We start from the raw sequence: 20,553 nt of genomic DNA on the forward strand, positions 1-20,553 counted from the left end.
TACGGTATCTTTGGACGAAGTCGTAATCGACCAGTGGTCCCTGCGGCAGCAGGCAGGGACTGAGGTCAGGAGTTCAGCAATCTTTTCGCACATACCGGTACCGTAATTATCCCAGCATGGAATTCGAACCTGCGAGCCCACGCACAGTAATCAGACGTGTAGTGGCGAGCGTATTATTCCTAACACTTAGCACGATGCATCTCACGCCTATCCATCGCACTGGAAAGACAGAAAAACTCCTTTTTAATAAAAACGCTGTCCGGCTGTAACCACAACTGCTCAAAATCGATTGGTGTCTCTTTGACCTTCGAACCTGATTTTTTACTTTCTGTCTTTTTTTCTGCGAATTTCTCTATTGTCATTAAAAAAAAACCTTAAATTCCGACGCCGTGGAAATTTGGCAAAAAAGGAATCTAAAATTTAGCATACGATGAATCGTACTATCCGATAAATGCCGCAAACGAGTTTTGTATTTTGCTATCCTCGTCAATTAAAAGTTATACGGTTGAGGACGTTATAAATGGTAATATCGAATTGAACTGATCGCGAGATGTCACCGAAGATTTGCTATCCTCGTCAATTCAAAGTCATACACGAAAGGGCGTTTTGATTATTTAATCCGAATTGAGCTAGTCGCGAGATGTCATTCGAGAGTTGAAAGTGAAGCAATGCTGTGTGCTGAATCGTTGTTACGGTAGCGAAAAGTGATTTGTTCTTCTGTGGCTCTCTTTTAGATCCGGATTTTAAGTAAATATGGATGAACAGAGTGATGTGTTTTCGCAATTATTTGTGCGATGTTTGGAAAGTGATTCAGGATCCTCGGAAGTTGATTTGGAAATTATCTTGGATGATTTGTTGAAATTGAATTATACAAAAAGGATTTTTGCAATAACAAGAACGGTGGGTATATTTCAAAATTCGAAGGATAGGCCTACTATGTAATAAAATTAGGCTAGGCATCTTCAAGTAGTCTAATTTGAACTAGAATCGAATTTTTGTATTGGCAACTGGTTCGAATTTCATCAACCCTGCAACGCATGGCTCTAGCGTAGTTCGTACCTCAAGTTCTTCTAGTGCTGTAGTGGGCGTAGCATAACAATTTCGGCATGTCAATCCTAACCCCTGCCCGACTGCTTCATTCAAAAATTACGTCACTGTCAGACTGTGATGTCGTAGTTTGGCACTTCATTCTTACTATACGAACTGTCATCCAAAACGCGCGGACAATTATCCGAAATCGAGCAAGCTATTTCTCTCGTTTTCTTGTCGCACCGATCCCGATATGAGAGAGAACGCTGATGTTAGTGAGTTCTCCATCGTCGGCGCAGATGCCATTTTGGGGCGATTGTAGGTATTCTTTGGCAAGCTCTATGACGTGATTGTGATGTCGTACTGACCTAATTTTTGGAAGGTGTCAGGTGTGGGATTAAAATAACATATGCAAAAATCGTTACGCTTCGCCAGCTTGAAGTACTTGTGGTACTAAACTATACTTAACTCGCAATTATCTTTGTTTTTGTCATTAGTTTATGCTGATTATACAGTCAAAATAAACTCAGATTGTTTTTTCCAGATTGCTGGTGAGGTGCTTTGTCATTTTGCAATAAATACAAAACTGACTTCAACAAAAAATGAGTTTCTTTTGAACAAATATTTCCAGTTAATTGTACAACTAACTTCAAGGTAAAAACAATTTTTATTTCTTTACTTTCCTTATCTTTAATTTCCTGCTCTGCGTAGTTTTCTTCGGAGCTTCAAGGACTTTATTCTGACTTATGATATATGTAGAATTCTTCACATTTCATTAAACTAGTAATATTTTATCAAGTCTGCAGTGTTTTGTTAATTTAAGTCTTTGGGGTCGGAAAAAATTTACAATCAACTCTAGGTTTAAAATTATCTTGGCTTACACTGCACTCCCAGCTTTGGGGTAGAAAAATTGTAGGCGCCCCAGAAGTATTTGTACCAATATGGAAGTAACTAATTTTTCACCTATTTTACATTAAGTTGTGTAAATGGACTGAAACCTATGGGCGGGTATATTCCCTTGGCTAACACAGACAGTCCCCGAACTCGTAAAAGAACTAAAATAGGGAAAATCGGAAAAAAATTATGGCTTTAACCTTAACCTGATACACATACTACTGGAGTATCAAATTTTGACTATCGCTTCAGACTCGAACTCCTAACATTCTGATAACGAAAACTTTGACACATGCAAGCCTTTCATCCTATACTGTTAAATAAAAGATATTTCAAATTTCAATCAAATTGTTAAATTATCCATTCCAGCCAAGGAATTGTACTTGAACCGCATTCTGTCAACAAATTGCTTGCTATGCTTCATGGATTATGGTCTTCATGCATGAATAATCCTGTCTCTCTGCAATCAATGTTAGATGCTTTCGCAGCGGCTACGTACCAGAATGGACCTCATATATCTCCAGAGGTATGTATTCAAATATTAAACCTTTCACTTATAGATTCAGTTTTTTATTTTTCATCATGAAAAAATTGATGTTCGTATTGATTTGAATGTAGATAAAGGCATGAAAATACTAATGAGAAATTACGTAATCACGAACACCTTTGGCTCGGCGGTGCTAGGAATACACTCACCGACGCATCTCTGATTACCCTGCGTGTGTATCTTGTGCTGGGATAGTTATGTGCGAGAGGATTGCTGGACTCCTCGCTGCCGTAGGGTGGTTCACGAAACCGCTGGTCGGTTACGGCTTCCTCCGTCGGCCACGCTTCCGAAAACAAATATTTGATATTTTTGCAAAATATACTGCAACTTTTTTAGTGATACTATTCCCACATCGTCATTTTATTTACAATTCATTATTTTCTTAGAATATGTCACATCTACTCCAGCCAAGTGATCAATCCGTTCCCTCAATTATTAAAACCAAGTCTGTAGATCTCGACATCAGAAGAACGGCTGTCCAATGTCTTGCTGGAATCTGCCTATTGTGAGTCAAACTTTCATAAGTTGTTTTGAGTGGGTGTCATAATTTTTTGATAACGAATGGGGCCTAAGTTATCCTCAAATCAGTGGCCCCTAACTTTCCGCTAAATTTGTGCGTTTAATGTCTTACTGTGATCTGTGTACTTTGAGTCTGAATAACCCAATATATTGCACTTTGGTGGTGTGCATGTGATTTGAATATAAGGTGTGTAACTTTTCATGCTATCAAGGTTAAGTCGAATGCTTCATTAAATTGGACAACCGCACCCTCTTGATTTCAATGAATGAATATAAACAAACACATTTTTTTTCTTTTAGGTCTGAATCCAACGAAACATTATCCGATGAGAATCTCGAAATATGTTTGAAATTATTTATTTTTATTTTGCAAGATTTATCGGTTGCTCCCCCATATGATGTTATTATGTGCAGGGTGAGATTGGTTTTGTATTTTTATTCAGTATTGTTGTTATATATCGGTTATATATTTTGGTGAGACTGGGGTAATGTAATAATACAGCTTCATCATAAAGTAGGTTAGAATTTTGATATTTATCCCAGGGATGGATCGCTGGCGATAAATCTCATTCATATGGTGAACCACGGTCTCTCATCCAGTTACTAGTCCATGTTGGGTATTAGATTAGTTACTTAGTTAATTGTTTCAGAGTTCAGATGCATGGATAATTCCCATTATCACCCTGATACTTCTGAAGTGGCAACTAACTTTGCAGAAATTTTTTAATATATAAGCATTGATGCCGTAAGTAAGGGTGCGATGAACTAGCGGTGCAAGTCATGGACTTAACAGTGTTGATATCGCAAGTTACACATCTGTAGTTCAAATCCCGCAGCTAATATCTCACATTAGGTGTTACAATTTGGGTAGGTAATACCCGACCGAAAGAATTACTGTTATTTTAAAAATAGTAGTGAAACAGGCACTGTATAAAAAACCCAACATAGTTCAACCGTGTTTCTTTTATTTCAGATGATTTTCTCTTTATCAAAGGGCCTTCACAATATACTGAGTACGTCTTCTAGTATCCATATGTCACATATTGGACCACTTCTAACTGTTTTAAAGGTATTTGCCTATTTTTGATTTTTTAGAATTCTAATATAAAGCAAAGTCGTTAAGACTTATTAAATAAGCTTTGAAGAAAGGAAATATATTTTTTTGTTACAAATTTGGTCTCCATGTCGTGGATTTTGATTTCTACAGTTATTTTGCTGTAAATGAAAGATGGCGGAGGTGGAGGCCACAACCAACCAGCGGGTATGTGAATCATTCAGAGCAGGGGCGTGGCCAGAAGTTTTTCAGGGAGGGGGGGATTTTTATCGAAACAGCTAGCTGGAATATGTGTGTTATCATTAGTCTTTAGGGTCTGATACTGATACAGAAAGATGATTCTTTTTTTACATTTCAGAAGGGGGGTTTCGACCCCCAATACTACTCCCCTGACTACGCCACTGATTCAGAGACAGTTTTATTGTCATTTTGATTAAATTACTTTTTAGACATTTTTACTTGAAGTTCTGATTCTGATCGGGTTAATTAATGGTGTATTTTGAAATACTCTCGTTCTATTATCATTTATTTTCATTTGTTTAGAAATTCATGGTTTATGGCCTCCCTGGCCTTTCTGACAGCACTTCAGATGAGTTACAGCCAATTCCAATTCCAGAGCTTTATTCTTCGAAACAAGGAGACGAAAAACAACAAGACACTCCACAGAGCACACCAGCTAAATCTCATGTAAGTGTGACCTCATAAAGGGAAAATGTTTGTAGTTTTCAGAGTTGTTTAAATTGGTATTCTTAAATCCAGATCTAAATCAAATATCAGCGTGCAGGGTTTCCTAAACTGGGGTCTGAATATTGATAGCTCTCACACAAAGCAGTTAAAATTTTATTGCTTTTTGCCTACATGTGTGAGGCAACATTTTCGGCTCTTACCAATATGATAACAAAATACAGGTCGAGACTAGGGCTGGGCATTTCGAATCGAATATTCGAATCGAATCGAATAGTAAATTATTCGAATCGGTTCAGACTGGAATTTCGAATTGCCGCCATCTTGTTTTTATCTTTCCGCTAATGGTCGAGGGGAATTCTCCAATTTATTTTTCATTGAAGTCATATTTTTTCAACGAAATTCTAACATATGACTATTTTCTGTAGTGAGGTATTGATAAAACGTGTTTGTTATTCTGTGTGAACGCTCAGTAATCTATCTGAGTGTTTTATTCTATGTCTTCAGTAATTCATTTGTTGAAAGGACCAATTACTATGATAAAGTCGCTTACAATTTTATATTTTCAAGTATTCGATTCGATTCGAAAAAATTATTCGATTCGATTCTGAAATCACAAGGTATTCGAAAATGCCCAGCCCTAGTCGAGACTTGACGTAGAGTCGGACCTACGAGTTTGCATGTCACAAATTGCTCCGAGAATTGTTGAATTGTGCAGTAAAAAGCAACCTCATCCATCGCATTAATGTCGTTTGCGTTGTAAATGGAACATTATCCTTCCTTATTGGTTAGGCACAGATTTTTAACAGCATATGATGTGGGTCTGTTAAAACTAACACCGAACTTAAGAACTTAAGTGAAATAGTTTGTTAACATTAATATTGTATTTACTTTTTGAGTTCTAGATACCACCTATTGTTACGCCATTATCACAGTTTAATCATGAGTATATTCGTAACAATTCCATTATATTGGCTTTCTTAAGTCGTTTACCTTTGGGAGCCACAAAATTAGATAAATCGTGTTGTAAATTGTGTGATTTACTATTCTGTTTTAGGTTAAAAAAAAGAAACGAAAACCCAAGTCCAAATCAAAACCGAGAGAGGTTGCGAGTTCTACGGATGTTGTTCAAGGAATTGAGCAATTGAGTTTTGATCAAGGTCAAATGTCGGGGGTTAGAGGTCGTCCTTCATGGATTAGAGTCACAAGTTCAGAGTCTGAATATTCTGACACAGAAGGAGCACAAAGAGCTAAGTAAGTATTGACCAGGGCATTGAAGTTAAGTTTCGGTACCCTTGAAGTATGTGAACCAAGGTGGCGGACCTCGGAATGTAGTATGTTTACCAGGTTAGTGGTAATATTAGGTACATATACTACAGGAGTCACTTGGATAATCCCCGGACTCGTAATGGAACTAAAATAAGGAAAATTGGAATAAAATGATGGCCTAACTTGGTACCGTCTTGGTTCACATACTTCGGGAGTACCAAGTTTTCATTGTATCCGGAGTCGCATTTGCAATCTTTCCAGAAATGGAAGTCAAAATTCTGAATTTGTTTTTATTAAATTTCAGTCTTCTAATAGAGATGAGTAAAATAAAAGTGTAAGCTGGAGAATAATTATTTCAATTTAAGTATTATTATCAGTCTACTAGAAAAGACTTGAATGGGCCAAAGTTTTATTATCTCAGCTTGGTATCATGAAGTTTGGAGCTTGATTGAGAATGAGATTTTTTTTTTATTTTCTGAATTTTGGAAAATTGTAAACTCTGACATTCTAATGAAAAATGCTTATTTAACTTATTAATTCATCCCCAATGTATATAATGCTTGTAGAGATCCTAGTCCAGAGCGAATTGCATTTGAAAGCCTCCTGAAGTATGCGCACCAAGATGGCGCACAACCTGAACTCAGGTTGTGTACCAGGTTAGGGTTCAGGTTATGCGACATTTTGGTGCGCATACTTCAGGAGTACTATCATTGGGACTGATATTTGTTATTTCAGACTTCGATCTTTCTTGAGTAAAATTCGTCAGATGTGTCTGAGTGTGTTGTATCTTACAATCAAGAAAACAGACAAACACACTATGCTTGGTTACTGGTCTTCATTTTTGCCAGAATATTCATCGGTCATGCAGAACGCTTCTTCATTATTTACTAGTTTTAGACAGGTAAAGATGATTTCTCTAGTCTCTAATAAAAATGTGAACGAACCTTCTTTATGTGGTTTTCAAACTTTTCAAGTCGTGCCCTGTTTTAGAATTTGTCATGTATCGCTTCCCAACTCAAAAGTAACTATAACTGACAATGAGCTACAAATAGCAGATAGTAAGAAGAAAGTACAGTATGTTTTATTCCAAAAAATACATTGAAAATATGTAGAGCAATCCCTAAACAATAAAGAAATCTGAATATCCAAAATAAATTAAATCTTACAAATATTTGCGGATTAGTGGAGTCTTGGGAATTAAATGGCTTTGCTCATGGTCCTATAAGGGGATCGAGACCACATTTTTTTAAATTCTGTGCAAATCAAATTTGTTTAAGAAATTATCTCTAAATTTTAACAAAAAAAAACAATTTCAAAAACTTACATTTCAGGACTCTGCCCCCAAATGTCGTGCTGCTGCTCTCGGAGTAGTGGGCGCTATGCTTGAAGGCAGTCGTTGGTATTTGTCGTTTGCAGCAGAGGAGACGGGGTCACCATCACAGCACGCAACTTCGTCGTTTGTACCGTTTTCTGTCTCTCTAGCGGCCTCTATTCGAGAGATCCATAAACAATTACTTTCAACTTCAAGCAGGGAGCAGTCGAGCATGGCTTTGACGCAGTTACTAAAGGTGGGCTTTTGATTTGAAAATGTGTTTTATCTGGGACTGTGCAGTCGAAATCTGTGTTTAGCTTGTTTTCAAGTTTGAGACGGGTGGAAGCGTATTTTTAAATTTCCGGAATTAGGAGTTGAAATCTTGATTTCAACAGAATGTCAGACTAATTATAGTGATAATCAGGAGCGTAACCAGGAATTTTCAAAGGAGGAGGGTAATGAAGTTTTTCTTATGAAAAGTCAGGTTGAAAAAACAGCGGGTTTTCAAGATTCTTGACGGCCTAAAAAGGGTTTCAAGCTTCAAAAAATGGTGTGTATGATACAACTACCCCTGGAGTGAATTTCTTTGTTTTCAGGGATAATCAAAGTCTAGCTTTGAGCCAAACTACAGACCCGTGCGTACTGTGTAAATGTACGGCAAATCTTGATACCTTGTGATATCGTCAGTGAGATCATACCTAGCGTGATGGCATCATGCATGGCTGTTGTTGTTGCGTCATCATACCTGTTTGTGATGACATCATCCCAGATTGTGATGTCATATTTCCATGGTGTCATCATATCATGGTTAGGCTTATGGGATTCTGGCGGGAAAATAAAACCATTTCATCAAAGTGGGCTCAGCTCAAATGCTGTAGTAGGATTTCCTAACTGGTTTTATTGTTTTTACTATCAGACACTTTCCACACTCGTGTCTAACACACCATATCGTAAAATGAAACCGGGTTTGCTTGTTAAAGTTTCATCGCAAGCCAGATATTTTTTAACAACATCTCGAGATTTGAATGTCAAGGTTGCAAGTCTTGTTTTGTTGGGGGCTGTTACATCAACATCAGCTCCAATGGGTGAAGTTGCAAGCATTTTGACAGGTTAGTGGTCCCCAAACTTTTTCATACTTTCCGGGTGCTCCCGAAGTATGCGAACCAAGATGGCGGACATCGGAACGTAACATGGGTAACAGATTAGGGTTAGGCGATAATTTTTTTCCAATTTTCCTTATTTTAGTCCTATTATCAGTTCGAAGACTAGCCAAGAGCCTCCCGTAGTGTTTATAGATAAAATTATGGCCTAACCCTAACCTAGTACACATATTACATTCCGATGTCCGCCATCTTGGTTCGCATACTTCGGGAGCCCCCTTTCCTCTTTTGCTTATTTTAAAACTTTTTATTCCCCATCATTTTGTGTAAAGACTTATTTACCCTTTTTTATGGGTCATTAACTAATGATTAGGGCTGGGCATTTTTGAATACCTGATGATTTCAGAATTGAATCGCATTTTTTTTTCGATCGCATTTGATCGAAGATATGTCATTGTACGTGAAATCACAAAATCTGTGACTCAGTGAGTTAGCTGAGAGTTCACACACAAGAAGAAACAAGTTTTGGAAGATAGGATTCATATGTCATAATTGCATATTAAAAATATGGCTTTGACGCTAAAAAATGAGGAATCTAATACCAATCATAATAACACAAAAATACCACTGGAATGATAAACGGGGCCATGGGTGCTAGAACCCCTTGAGGGGGGCCACAAGTCCTAATACGTTGGGAATCAATGTTCTATTGTTTATAGACTCCACACCACTGTACGCAACAAGGCAATCAAATTCTGGCAACCATACTCCTATATTGCCTACATCTGGCAACCATACTCCAGTGTTGTCTACCTCTGGCAACCATACTCCAGTAGAACACAGGGAGATGTCTGGCAACAGTGGTTTTGGATCTTGGCTGATTGATCAATGTGTGATGATTGCTACGCAAACAAGAAGAGTGCCAGCACAAGGGTCTTCACAGGTAGATCTTGTGATTTTATGTTAATATTTTATTGTAAATCAATAATTTTGTTCATTTTCCTGATATTCAGTGCAAAACGAAATAGATTTTGAAAATAAATGATGATACCTAACCGGGTACACATACTACGTTCCGGTGCCCACCATCCTAGTTCACATACTTCAGGAGTACCGAAATCCAATCATTAATCATAAAGTACCAAAGATTTTAAGTCTAACATAATCTTCTCTTTTCAGTATACTGAAGTGGACCAATCAGAAGTTCCACTTCCTCTCAGAGTTGAAGCCTTACAGACATTAACGAAGATTACAAAAGGATATTTGCCTGTTGTTAAGTGAGTTTGCTACTAAGTGGCGTCAGGAAATTTCAAAAGGGATGGCACTGAAATTTGTGATTGCCAAGTTAGACCGCATAGGCAGGCTAGCGCAGTGTTCTTCAACCTTTTTTATCGTGGTATACCTTTTACAATTTTTCGAGAACTTCGTATACCTTATTTAAGACTTAAATGAACATTGAATTTAAGCATATATTGTACTGCAGTATCATCATGCAATCTAATAGGCTAGTGTCCGCAAGTTATAAATGTGTCTTACGGCCTTAGCGGCAACGGGAATAATGTAATATTCAACGCTAATCAAACGAAGTGCATGGCTGCCGGAATCACCAACTAGACATGTGACAGCATTATCTATATAATTTGTGATGTGGACGATGTGGTCACGTCGGTTCTTAGAGTAAATGACATTTTATATTTCATGTGCGCTGCGTTTGTATTGTTATTATAGCTGTACACCCTCTGTATACCCTTTATCAGTTCTATACCCTAGTTCTATAACCTATGGTTCGTTACACACTTTCACTCTGGGGGGCTCCCGAAGTATGCGAACCAAGATGGCGGACATCGTAATGTAATATGTGTACTAGGTTGGGGTTAGGCCATAATTTTAGGTATAAATACTACGGGAGGCTCTTGGCTAGTCTTCGAACTGATAATAGGACTAAAATAGGGAAAATTGGAAAAAAATTATCGCCTAACCCAAACCTGTTACCCATGTTACGTTCCGATGTCCGCCATCTTGGTTCGCATACTTCGGGAGCACCCACTCTGGTATACCGTATACCCGGTTGAAGAGCACTGGGCCAGCGTGTAGGGCCGAGGCCTGAGGCCGGAAAATTTGAGCCTTGCGGGTCTAAGAAGCGTTTTAAGCTACGAAAAATTGCTATGTATCATGGAAAAATGCTTTTTTTCACATTTCAAAAGAGGGAGGGCAAGTTTCTACAATGGAATAGCTTTTTGATACTTATATATTTAATCATAGTTGCATAGATGATTATAAAGTCATAAGATTTCAATTGCGAGTGCCAAAGATTTCAATTGCTCAAAATAAAGAAAAACAACAAATTCTTCACAGAGACTACATAAATACTATAGGCAATGTTGTTTGCCAATGCTTAGAAGACTCAACATCACAAGTTCGCGTAAATGCAGGGAAGTTACTTGAAGAATTGGGAAGCAGTTTGTTACAAATGATGAAAAGTTCTCCATCAAAAGCTATTGAAGATGAGGCAAGTTTCAACTATAAATTGTATCTGAAATTCTAACTTCAGAATTTACAACTATCAAACGAACCAAAATTATGCTATAACAATAGGCACTCCTGAAGTATGTGAACCGAGATAGTAGACACCGGAACGTAGTATGTGTAGGGGTAAGGGTTTGGCCATAATTTTAGGTACAAATACTACAGGAGTCACTTGGCTAGTCCCAGAACTCGTAATAGAACTAAAATAAGGAAAATTGGAATAAAATTATGGCCTAACTCTAACCTGGTATACATACTACATCGATGTCCGCCATCTTGGTTCACATACTTTGGGAGTACCTAATAATATTATCATCACAATTCTTAAAATACACCATAGTTTTTAAGAGAGAAATGTGTTAATCAAAATATTTTTTTTTTAGTGGCAGAAATATACATAATGTCAAAATTTGCATCCAATATGTATGTATAAATATTTTAATTTAGATATAAAATGGCCAAGTATACAAACTAAATCACGGACATTCACATAATTGTATTAACACATTGCTTCATTTCACAGAGTCTCAATCTATGGATTAAAGTACTTCAAGGCCCCTTACAAGCAGTCATGCAGGATCGTAGTAGCCCGGTGTTACAAGGCAAAGGATGTGATTCGTTGTCGAATATTGGACCTCTAGTGTTTCCAAGATTACCGGTATTTTTTTGATGTTTTTTTATGTTTCACCAATCTGTACGAACAGTCACGGTACAGAGCTACTATTCTTAAAAGGACTGGAACCTCGATTACCAGTATTTTTCCATGTTTTTTCATGTTCACCACTACAAGCAAGGCTCCACAAACTGCCATTGATATGTACAAAGCTTTAGCTATAAGATGAGAAGGTCCAACTGTTTAGAACTCATTATAGTTAGACTATGGGTACTTCCATAGTATGTGAACAAAGATGGCAGACACCAGAACGTAGTATGTGTACCAGGTTAGGGTTAGGTCATAATTTTATTCCAATTTTCCTTATTTTAGTTATATTACGAGTTCGGGGACTAGCCAGGTGACTCCTGTAGTATTTGTATCTGAAATTATGGCCTAACCTGGTACACATACTACGTTCCAGTGTCCGCCATCTTGTTGCACATACTGCAGGAGTACAGAATATGATATTAATGCAAGTCAATGAATAGACTTATTTTGCAGAGAGTTATTATGTTACTTTTATTATAATTTATTTATCTTTTTATTACTTGCAGTTCAACACACAATATTCTAGTACCCTTTGGTCTGATTAGTTTACTATCAATCTTTTCAACTAATATAATTTTTCTGCTTTTGTTATTTTCAGAAAAACCTTCAAATATTCTGTCTAACTCTGCCACTAGGATTCACGTCGGATGAGAACGCTCTTGTGCGAGCCCCGGCTGTTCGGGCTTTGGGCGTCTATGTTATGTTTTCTACATTGAGAGAGGTATGTTGGAACAGCGGTACTCTCGTTGAATGTGTACCAAGTTAGAGTTAGGCCATAATTTTATTCCGATTTTCCTTATTTTAGTTCTATTACGAGTTCGGGACTGTCTTGTGTTAGTTAAGTGAATATACCCCCTGCCCATAGGTTTCAGTCCCTTTACTCAACTTGATGTAAAGTAGGCGAACAAAATTAGTTACCTCCATATTGGCACACATACTTATGGAGCGCCTGAACCAGTCACTTTTGTTAGATTCCAGTCAATACTGCAAGTTACGGTGGCCAATGAAGTTTCCAGAGCTATTGTAGACATACATACTAACCCAGATACAAAGCAGACTTTACTCTGAGCGAAGTTAACATTGATCATTGAAGTGCTGAGGGCTTAACATACTAACTCAGAAACAAAGCAGACTTTACTCTGAGCGAAGTTAACATTGATCATTGAAGTGCTGAGGGCTTAACATACTAACTCAGAAACAAAGCAGACTTTACTCTGAGCGAAGTTAACATTGATCATTGAAGTGCTGAGGGCTTAACATACCAACTCAGAAACAAAGCAGACTTTACTCTGAGCGAAGTTAACATTGATCATTGAAGTGCTGAGGGCTTAACATACTAACTCAGAAACAAAGCAGACTTTACTCTGAGCGAAGTTAACATTGATCATTGAAGTGCTGAGGGCTTAACATACTAACTCAGAAACAAAGCAGACTTTACTCTGAGCGAAGTTAACATTGATCATTGAAGTGCTGAGGGCTTAACATACCAACTCAGAAACAAAGCAGACTTTACTCTGAGCGAAGTTAACATTGATCATTGAAGTGCTGAGGGCTTAACATACTAACTCAGAAACAAAGCAGACTTTACTCTGAGCGAAGTTAACATTGATCATTGAAGTGCTGAGGGCTTAGAAGTAAAGAATACTATTCTCTAAGTGAAGTTGCGATTGAACAATGAAATTGCAAAGACAACCATTCCCCACCCTCTATAGTAGTGGTTTCTAAACTTTTATGGCTCGTGGCTTTTTGCTCTCACGGTCCCCTGTTTGTCATTCTAGTAATATTTATAATGTTATTTTGATTGGTAGATTCCAAATCCCATTATGTTCAAACAATTCATGCTCAACAAAGTGAAAACAATTTTTGAAATAACTTTATCAAACAATGAAACTAGGAAGAATGTGGAGTTTTTTTATGAAGGGAAAAGTAAAATCAGTTTTGCGTCCATCGTTGTGGTCCTCACTACTCTATAGATTTTTGAAAATTTATTAAATTTTCAGGATGTAGCCTTCTTAGAAGACGTCACGAATGTCGTGTTACGACTTCTCGAAGATCCGTTCCTAATCGTTCGTGCGAACGCTGCTTGGTCACTCGGAAATCTCACCGATACTTTGGTTATTAATAAAGAAATGCATGGAGGGTTCACTGATGAATTCCAGTGTTCACTTTTGATACGAATGTTTGAGAAAGCAATACAGGCTATCAATGATAAAGTTAAGGTATGTGGAGTTGTTCACTTTTATTTGCAATGTTTGAGACAGCAATACATGGTAACGATGATAAAGTTAAGGTATGTTGAATCATGAAAACTTTCTAATAGTGATCTGGTGTTCACTTTTTTATACAAGCTAACTTCCAGTTCCAAGATCTCAACTGAAAGTGTAAAGAGTACTGATAGAGGAGTTGCTAATTTGCCTGAACCAAGATTCAGAGCTTGCGATTGAAAATAGGAAGAGTACTACTAGAACAGCACCAGCCACGGACACTCGTAGAACTAAATAGAATATATATCCATCTACTGTTTTTGTTGCAAACTGGTACCCGACATGGACTAGCAACCAGACGGAGGCTGAAATGTGCCATATGATTAACCAGTCCAATTTACTCCCCTTCCCCTGGGCTAAATCCTATTCTTTCCACTGTGTCAAAAGATCCTGCTTTAATGCTTTATAAATATCTTTTTACAGGTTGTCTTCAACATGATGAGAGTGCTTGGAAATCTACTCAGATTCTCTGACACAAATTATTTGCAGGATCACAAATTTGAGGAATTAATGTTGCAGTCAACGCATATTCTAGCTGATATGGTGGCTGGGGATGTTATGGTCAAGGTTAGTTGTTTTTTTGTGATGGAATTTGCTCAGAACTAGGCTCTAGTCAAGTAGCTATTTTAAAAGAGATAGTGCGCTGTTGAACGATTTTTATAACAGGGTTTCTTTGACAAATGGAATACATTTTTAAATACTATAGAAATCAGTTGGTGTTAACTGTATCTTTATTGTATTTCTGGCAACTAGCATTTTCCCAGATGGCTGAGCATGACCTGTGATGTCATCAGTTGTAGATGACTGATCATGACCAACCAGCTGTGAAGGTGAAGTAGCCATGTGCTCTGTACTTGAGAGCTCCTACATGTTGGTGTCTTGGGAGTTACTTTTGTTATGTTTATGAGCATTTACTATTTATACGTGTATACTGAGTTAACAAATAATAGCAAAGGGTGGTTCCCGTCCATCGAACGCCCAATACATTTCCGCCGCACCAAGTTGTGAACCTCTGATTTCTTCGATTGACGATATATCGCTCTCCTGATTATTGCAATTGTTTCTAACTGGGGTCTGCTAGCAGAGCGCCGTTCATGCAATTCTTCTTACGGCCTTACAAGTATTGTGTAGGCGTCCCTTTGGTCTTTGGAATGTTTCATTGGTGTTCTAGACCAGGGGTGTGCAACCTTTTTTATTGGCGGGCCAAATACAAGTAACTGGGTGAAGCCGCCGGCCGCACCTTTATTTAATTCAGGCTTTCTGGTAGTTGCAAGCACAAAAATTGCCTATATTTGCTATTGATCTTACAGCATTATTAGGGGTTCTTGCAGAAATAGTAGATTTAAAATGCATAAACTTCTGAAGAAACTGCTATTTAAATTTTTTATCACCCCGACTTCAAACGAAGGCAGTGAGAAACACGTTTTTGTAAAATAAATCGTGTATTTTGCAACAGAATTTTGCTAGCTTGTTTTGCTAATATGACTGGTATGGGCTTTGCGACGAAAGAGAATAAATACTCGTTTTGCGGGTACACCATTCAAAATTGTTATTTCTCTGCGGGCCGCACAACTTCTTCTTGCGGGCCGCATTTGGCCCGCGGGCCGCAGTTTGCACACACCTGTTCTAGACTACCCAAAAGGTTGAAAACAACTGCGCTACTGAGCAGGACAAAATCATTCAAATAACATCAATGTCAGTGACTATTGTAACTCCCCCAATAGTTTTCTGAGATTACCACATCGAGTTTTTAAAATTTTCTAATAGTCATCTTTAATGTGAACCTTAATCACATCAGCAAATAGACTGGGAGTTGACCTCGATGACTGCATGGTCGTATCGCTCCCTCCCGTCAATACCAAGAACTATTTTATTTGTGTTACATATCTTTTTAGTATTGATGACGTATTTTGGTTGACAAAATAAAAAAGATTTCCCTTTCTTATTATTGTAGAGGCCTACTATTTAGTGATCAAAATAAGGCCTCCGTACGTGGGTAAAAACATTATTTACTTCATTTTCAATTCTAGGTTCGATGGAATGCTTGTACTGCCTGCAGTAACTTTTTACGAAATAAAGAGCTTCTCTTGGGTGACACCAAGTGGACAGATCATATATATCAAGCACTGTGTAACAGCGTTACCTCCTGCAAAAATTTCAAGGTGAGGAAATTTCAAATAATTTTAATATTTGTGGGGTTGTGTCAATGACCAAACTAATCCTTGTGTCTACTTATCAGATTGTCAAGTTAAACTTCCAATACTTGGTTTGACCTCTAGCGCCAATCCACTCATTTTTCAGTTTGTAATTGATGACATTTCCTCGGGACCTTCCGCAGGTTCATTTCAAATATCCTCTCTCCAAGGCCCATAACCGCTTGTGGGCCTGAGAGACCAGGTTGAGAAACACTGTGTAAATAAAATCAGACACTGGGCTTTTATCAGCTCAAACTTCAGCTAAGGGTCTTTAACCTGCACAAACGAAAAAATTACTTTCAAATCAAAACACCATGCTATTAAAGGACGAACAGTATAAGACAGCAGGGTCAAATGTCGTGACTGTTTGATGCTTGCTAGATTTTAAGACTCAAATCACCACATTTTAAAGATATTTTGAGCTTCATAAAAAACTTTATTTTCAGGTTCGAATCAAAGCCGCATTGGCTCTTTCAACCCCGATCAAGAGAGATCAGTTTGGATCAATGTTTAGTGAAATATATCGATCTTTAATCCATGGGTTTGAAGATAGTGACATGGCTGCTAATTTTACTGAGTATAAGTTCAGAGGTAAGTATCGAGGCTCTCAGTAAGTTCAATCGATTATTGTAAAAAATAGGACACCTGTAGTGTGTGTACCAGGTTAGGGTTAGGCCCTAATTTTATTCCAATTTTCCGTATTTTAGTTCTATTACGAGTTCGGGGACTGTCTGTGTTAGTCAAGTGAATATATCTTCTGCCCATAGGCTTCTGACCCTTCACACAACTTGATGTGAAGTAGGCGAACAAAATTAGTCACCTCCATATTGGTACATACACTTTTGAAGCATCTTAAAATATACGACGGGCTACAAACAACACTCTTTATATTGATTCTAGATACACTACAAGAGCAACTATGTACAACATTGGTTCATTTGACGACAATGATTCGACCAGAGGACGTCCCAACAATTTGTCGAAATCTGTCCGGAATAACAGAAAACATCAATCACTATTTAACAATCTACAGAGATAAATTAATGTTGAAACTAGAAAATGATTTAATTTCTAGCTCTGTTTCAGGTGATCAGTCAAGCATGACCGCAGACCCATCTGATCTACCAGCTGCAAATAATTACACAGAGCAGCCAGCAATGGAAAAAATAAATGGTCATACAAGCATGACTTGTGACCAATCATCTGTGACCAATGGCCAAGCTGTTGTTGTTAGCGACCCAGTTGAAGAATACATAGTTGCTAAGCAACTATCGCCAAAACAAAAGCTTGAAAATCTTCAATTAGCTTGTGATCTTATAAGTATTGTTACAAATTCAGCACATGATCCAAATGACAACTCGATACAACCATCAGATATCAGCGTAAACAACAAGATTTCCCATGATCCGAATTTACTCTGTAATTTGTTCAAATTTACCGAAAATGAATAACCTATTGTTTTTTTAGTGGTTCTTAGCCTTTTTGTTAATTACCTCTCTTTGGTTATTTTGGATCGCTTTATCCCCCCCCTCAATATGCATAAAAAGTAATTACTTTTTCAACCTTCGATGGAGATTTAGTTAGTATTGTGCGTCAGTAGTACTCCTGCTTGTTTGCCGTTTGAATGATGCATAAATTACCATGATAGTGATAACAATAGAGAACTAACCCCCCCCCCCCCCATGGGGAGAAAATACTGGAATTATCCAAGTGGGGAAATGTTGCTTTAGCTAAAATTTAAGTTTGAATTTAAGTTTGATTAAATTTTTAGTTTGAATTTAAGATTTTTTGTTCACTTCCCCAAATACATTTTTGTTACCGGTAATTAAACCTTAGCTGCTACAAATCTTTACTTCCCACTTTTTTATGTCAATGTTAGCACAATTTCTCTCTTTTTTGCACACTGTATAGTCTAATTCCATAGTGAATGGAAAAGTAAGGATGCTTGCTGGTTAGTTTCGATTATCCTTATTTTTACTCAATGTTCCTAAAAATACTATTTTTTTTGCCATTGTTCAGCCTCCAGATATTAAGGCTTCCCATGGCCTAACTTTTTCAAACTTTTCTTAATTTTTTTTAAATTTAGTGGATTAGCATATTTTCTGTTTTAGTTTAGAACTATCAGCTACTTGCACTGTTAGAAAAGCTGCTATGTATTTAGACTCAAGCAATATATGCCACTTTCAATTTTTTATATCAATCTTTAGCGAAATTTTTCTCATTTTACTCGAAAAATTCCCTTTCAACTCATTTTTTTATCCTTTTTTTGTTTTGGGTCTCTCTTTTTTTCGGCCAGGTATTTTTGTTCAAGTAGGTTGTTAAATATATTTATTCTTTAAAATCCTGGTAGAATCTAGAGCCCTTTGACCATCAACTTTGCTAAAATAGACTAGTAATTGACCAAAGATATTCAGGGGACCTCCTGAAGTATGCGCGCCAAGATGGCGCAAAACCTGAACTAGGGTTTTGTACTAGGTTAGGGATCAGGTTGTGCGACTTCTTGGTGCGAGAACCTATTAAGGACCTGGAATCATAGCTATGTCTCCCATGAATACGGTTAGGGAAATGGTTTGAGTTCCATCACTATTGTTGTGAACCAAATCTATGAGCCATCAGCGTTGATTAGGGCAGTGTTTTTCAACCTTTTTCAGGCCAAGGCACACTTTTTTCAGTGAGAAAATCCCGCGGCACACTACCAGCTGAAAATATGGCGAAAATACCTAATATTCACAATATAAGTGTTATATTGTAAATATAAGATTTTTAACATTGAAGAAAGATGTTGAATTGTACATCTCGAATAGTAATCAAATAAAAACAAAGACAAAAAAAATCGCCACCAGATGCTGCCACGGTCTGATATAGAACAGTACCACACGATTACTCTGCCGGACGCTACACCGCATGGACATACAACTTGGAGAATTTCCCACGGCACCCCTGACAATATTTAACGGCACACCGGTATGCCGCGGCACCCCGGTTGAAAAACACTGGATTAGGGGGTTCGGTAAGTATTTATAGGGGGCTGGAGATGCCAACTGAAGGAAGATACACTCAGTAGGAGCAATGGTGGGATTCAAATTTTTTGTCAGCCGGTTCCGGCACAAAAGTGATATCTTTGGCAAATGGTATCAAACGTATGTTTTGTTCAAGAAATATTTACTTTTGAAAACCAATATTTTTGATGCCGAACACCCTACCTTTTGTTTTAGCAGTCATATTTAAGTCTGACTCTTCTTTTATGGTTAAAAACAAACTTGACTGTGAAAACCCTGCTTATGGGATAAAGGTAAATAAAAAGTTGGTGGTGTTTACTGGCGTTGAAGCCGTTTTTCAGACATCCTGATGTGGGTCTCGCTGTCTTTTTTCCAGTCCCATCTGGCATGAGCTTGGTTCACAGAGGTTAAAACCATTTTTTTTTTGTAGTTTTTGATGGAGGTTTTTTTTTCATTTTCGACCCTGTTTGTTGTAGTTAGGGTCATCGCACACTTCTGGTTTTACTTGTCGAACCTGGTGTCGAAGTACACCCCGCGAGTACCTCTCGTTGGCCTGGCTCAACAATTTTGTATATGTCGTTCCTAACCGCTATCTACGTCATCCAAAAATTACATCACTGCGAAGTTGCAGTGACTATCGTAGCCATACTTTAGCAAGCTCTATGATGCCGCGCGAACTTCAGGAGACCCGGTACTCCCATCAACTAAAGACTTTGACAGTAAATACCTTTTCTTAATGGGGACTTCAGTGGGGTAAAATGAAGGTAATGGGACTGACTGAAATATAAGAGCAGATGTGGCAAAGCTTAAGATTGGTTATTGTCTGCTGATGCCAATAAAGCCTTCTGTATTTTTACGATTCTAATAAAACGCACTGTAGAAGTACGTGGATAATAAAATAAAGGGAGTTATGAAATAACAAATACTGGTTATTAGGCAGCGACGTAGTGAAAAAATCTTGACTATCGTGTGAAAACAGGACCTTGGCATCGTAAGTGACGGCATTATTTCTATTGTCTGCAATTAGTAAGAATTCTTGCGTCTTATCTGATTTTTTACGCCTGTCAATCGCAATGGTGCTTTCGCACTAAAAAAAAAACTGATTTCGTAGATGGGATTCTGACGGGCCTTATCAGGAAACTGAAACAAATGTAATCCCTGTCTGAGGAGGCAGGTTACCTTTCACAAGTTTATAAATGAACCAATTTGAAAAAATATATTTTGAGAGGATATAATCTAGTTTTTGATGTTAGTATTACTTGCCAAATGTATTGAATACTCAAATCTCGGTGCTCCCGAAGTATGCGAACCAAGATGGCGGACATCGGAACGTAACATGGGTACCGGTAACAGGTTAGGCGATAATTTTAGTCCTATTATCAGTTCGAAGACTAGCCAAGAGCCTCCCGTAGTATTTATACCTAAAATTATGGCCTAACTCTAACCTAGTACACATAT

The 20,553-nt window shown here is 37.7% G+C and overlaps 1 protein-coding gene across 1 annotated transcript; it reads left to right on the top strand.

Annotated features, from left to right (window-relative positions):
- Window positions 1–663: 663 nt before the first annotated feature.
- Window positions 664–18,914, top strand: LOC120334445 (HEAT repeat-containing protein 6-like). The gene is made up of 21 exons (XM_078109363.1): window positions 664–900; window positions 1,574–1,683; window positions 2,293–2,449; window positions 2,857–2,975; window positions 3,290–3,404; window positions 3,963–4,058; window positions 4,587–4,730; window positions 5,785–5,981; window positions 6,732–6,897; window positions 7,328–7,564; window positions 8,225–8,417; window positions 9,128–9,351; window positions 9,588–9,685; window positions 10,764–10,917; window positions 11,458–11,592; window positions 12,236–12,358; window positions 13,638–13,856; window positions 14,325–14,468; window positions 15,932–16,063; window positions 16,543–16,687; window positions 16,997–18,914. The coding sequence occupies exons 1-21, from the start codon at window positions 754–756 to the stop codon at window positions 17,545–17,547; spliced, it is 3,606 nt and encodes a 1,201-aa protein (XP_077965489.1). The 5' UTR covers window positions 664–753; the 3' UTR covers window positions 17,548–18,914.
- Window positions 18,915–20,553: the final 1,639 nt, after the last annotated feature.

The sequence above is a fragment of the Styela clava genome, chromosome 15 (genome assembly GCF_964204865.1).
Source record: "Styela clava chromosome 15, kaStyClav1.hap1.2, whole genome shotgun sequence".
Lineage (NCBI taxonomy): Eukaryota > Metazoa > Chordata > Ascidiacea > Stolidobranchia > Styelidae > Styela > Styela clava.

Excerpts from the sequence above, each read along its gene's own strand:
- LOC120334445 (XM_078109363.1), top strand. The coding sequence starts at position 754 with ATGGATGAACAGAGTGATGTGTTTTCGCAATTATTTGTGCGATGTTTG. Across the intron at positions 4,731-5,784 it reads GCACACCAGCTAAATCTCAT|GTTAAAAAAAAGAAACGAAA; the intron begins GTAAGTGTGACC and ends ATTCTGTTTTAG. Across the intron at positions 16,064-16,542 it reads CCTCCTGCAAAAATTTCAAG|GTTCGAATCAAAGCCGCATT; the intron begins GTGAGGAAATTT and ends CTTTATTTTCAG.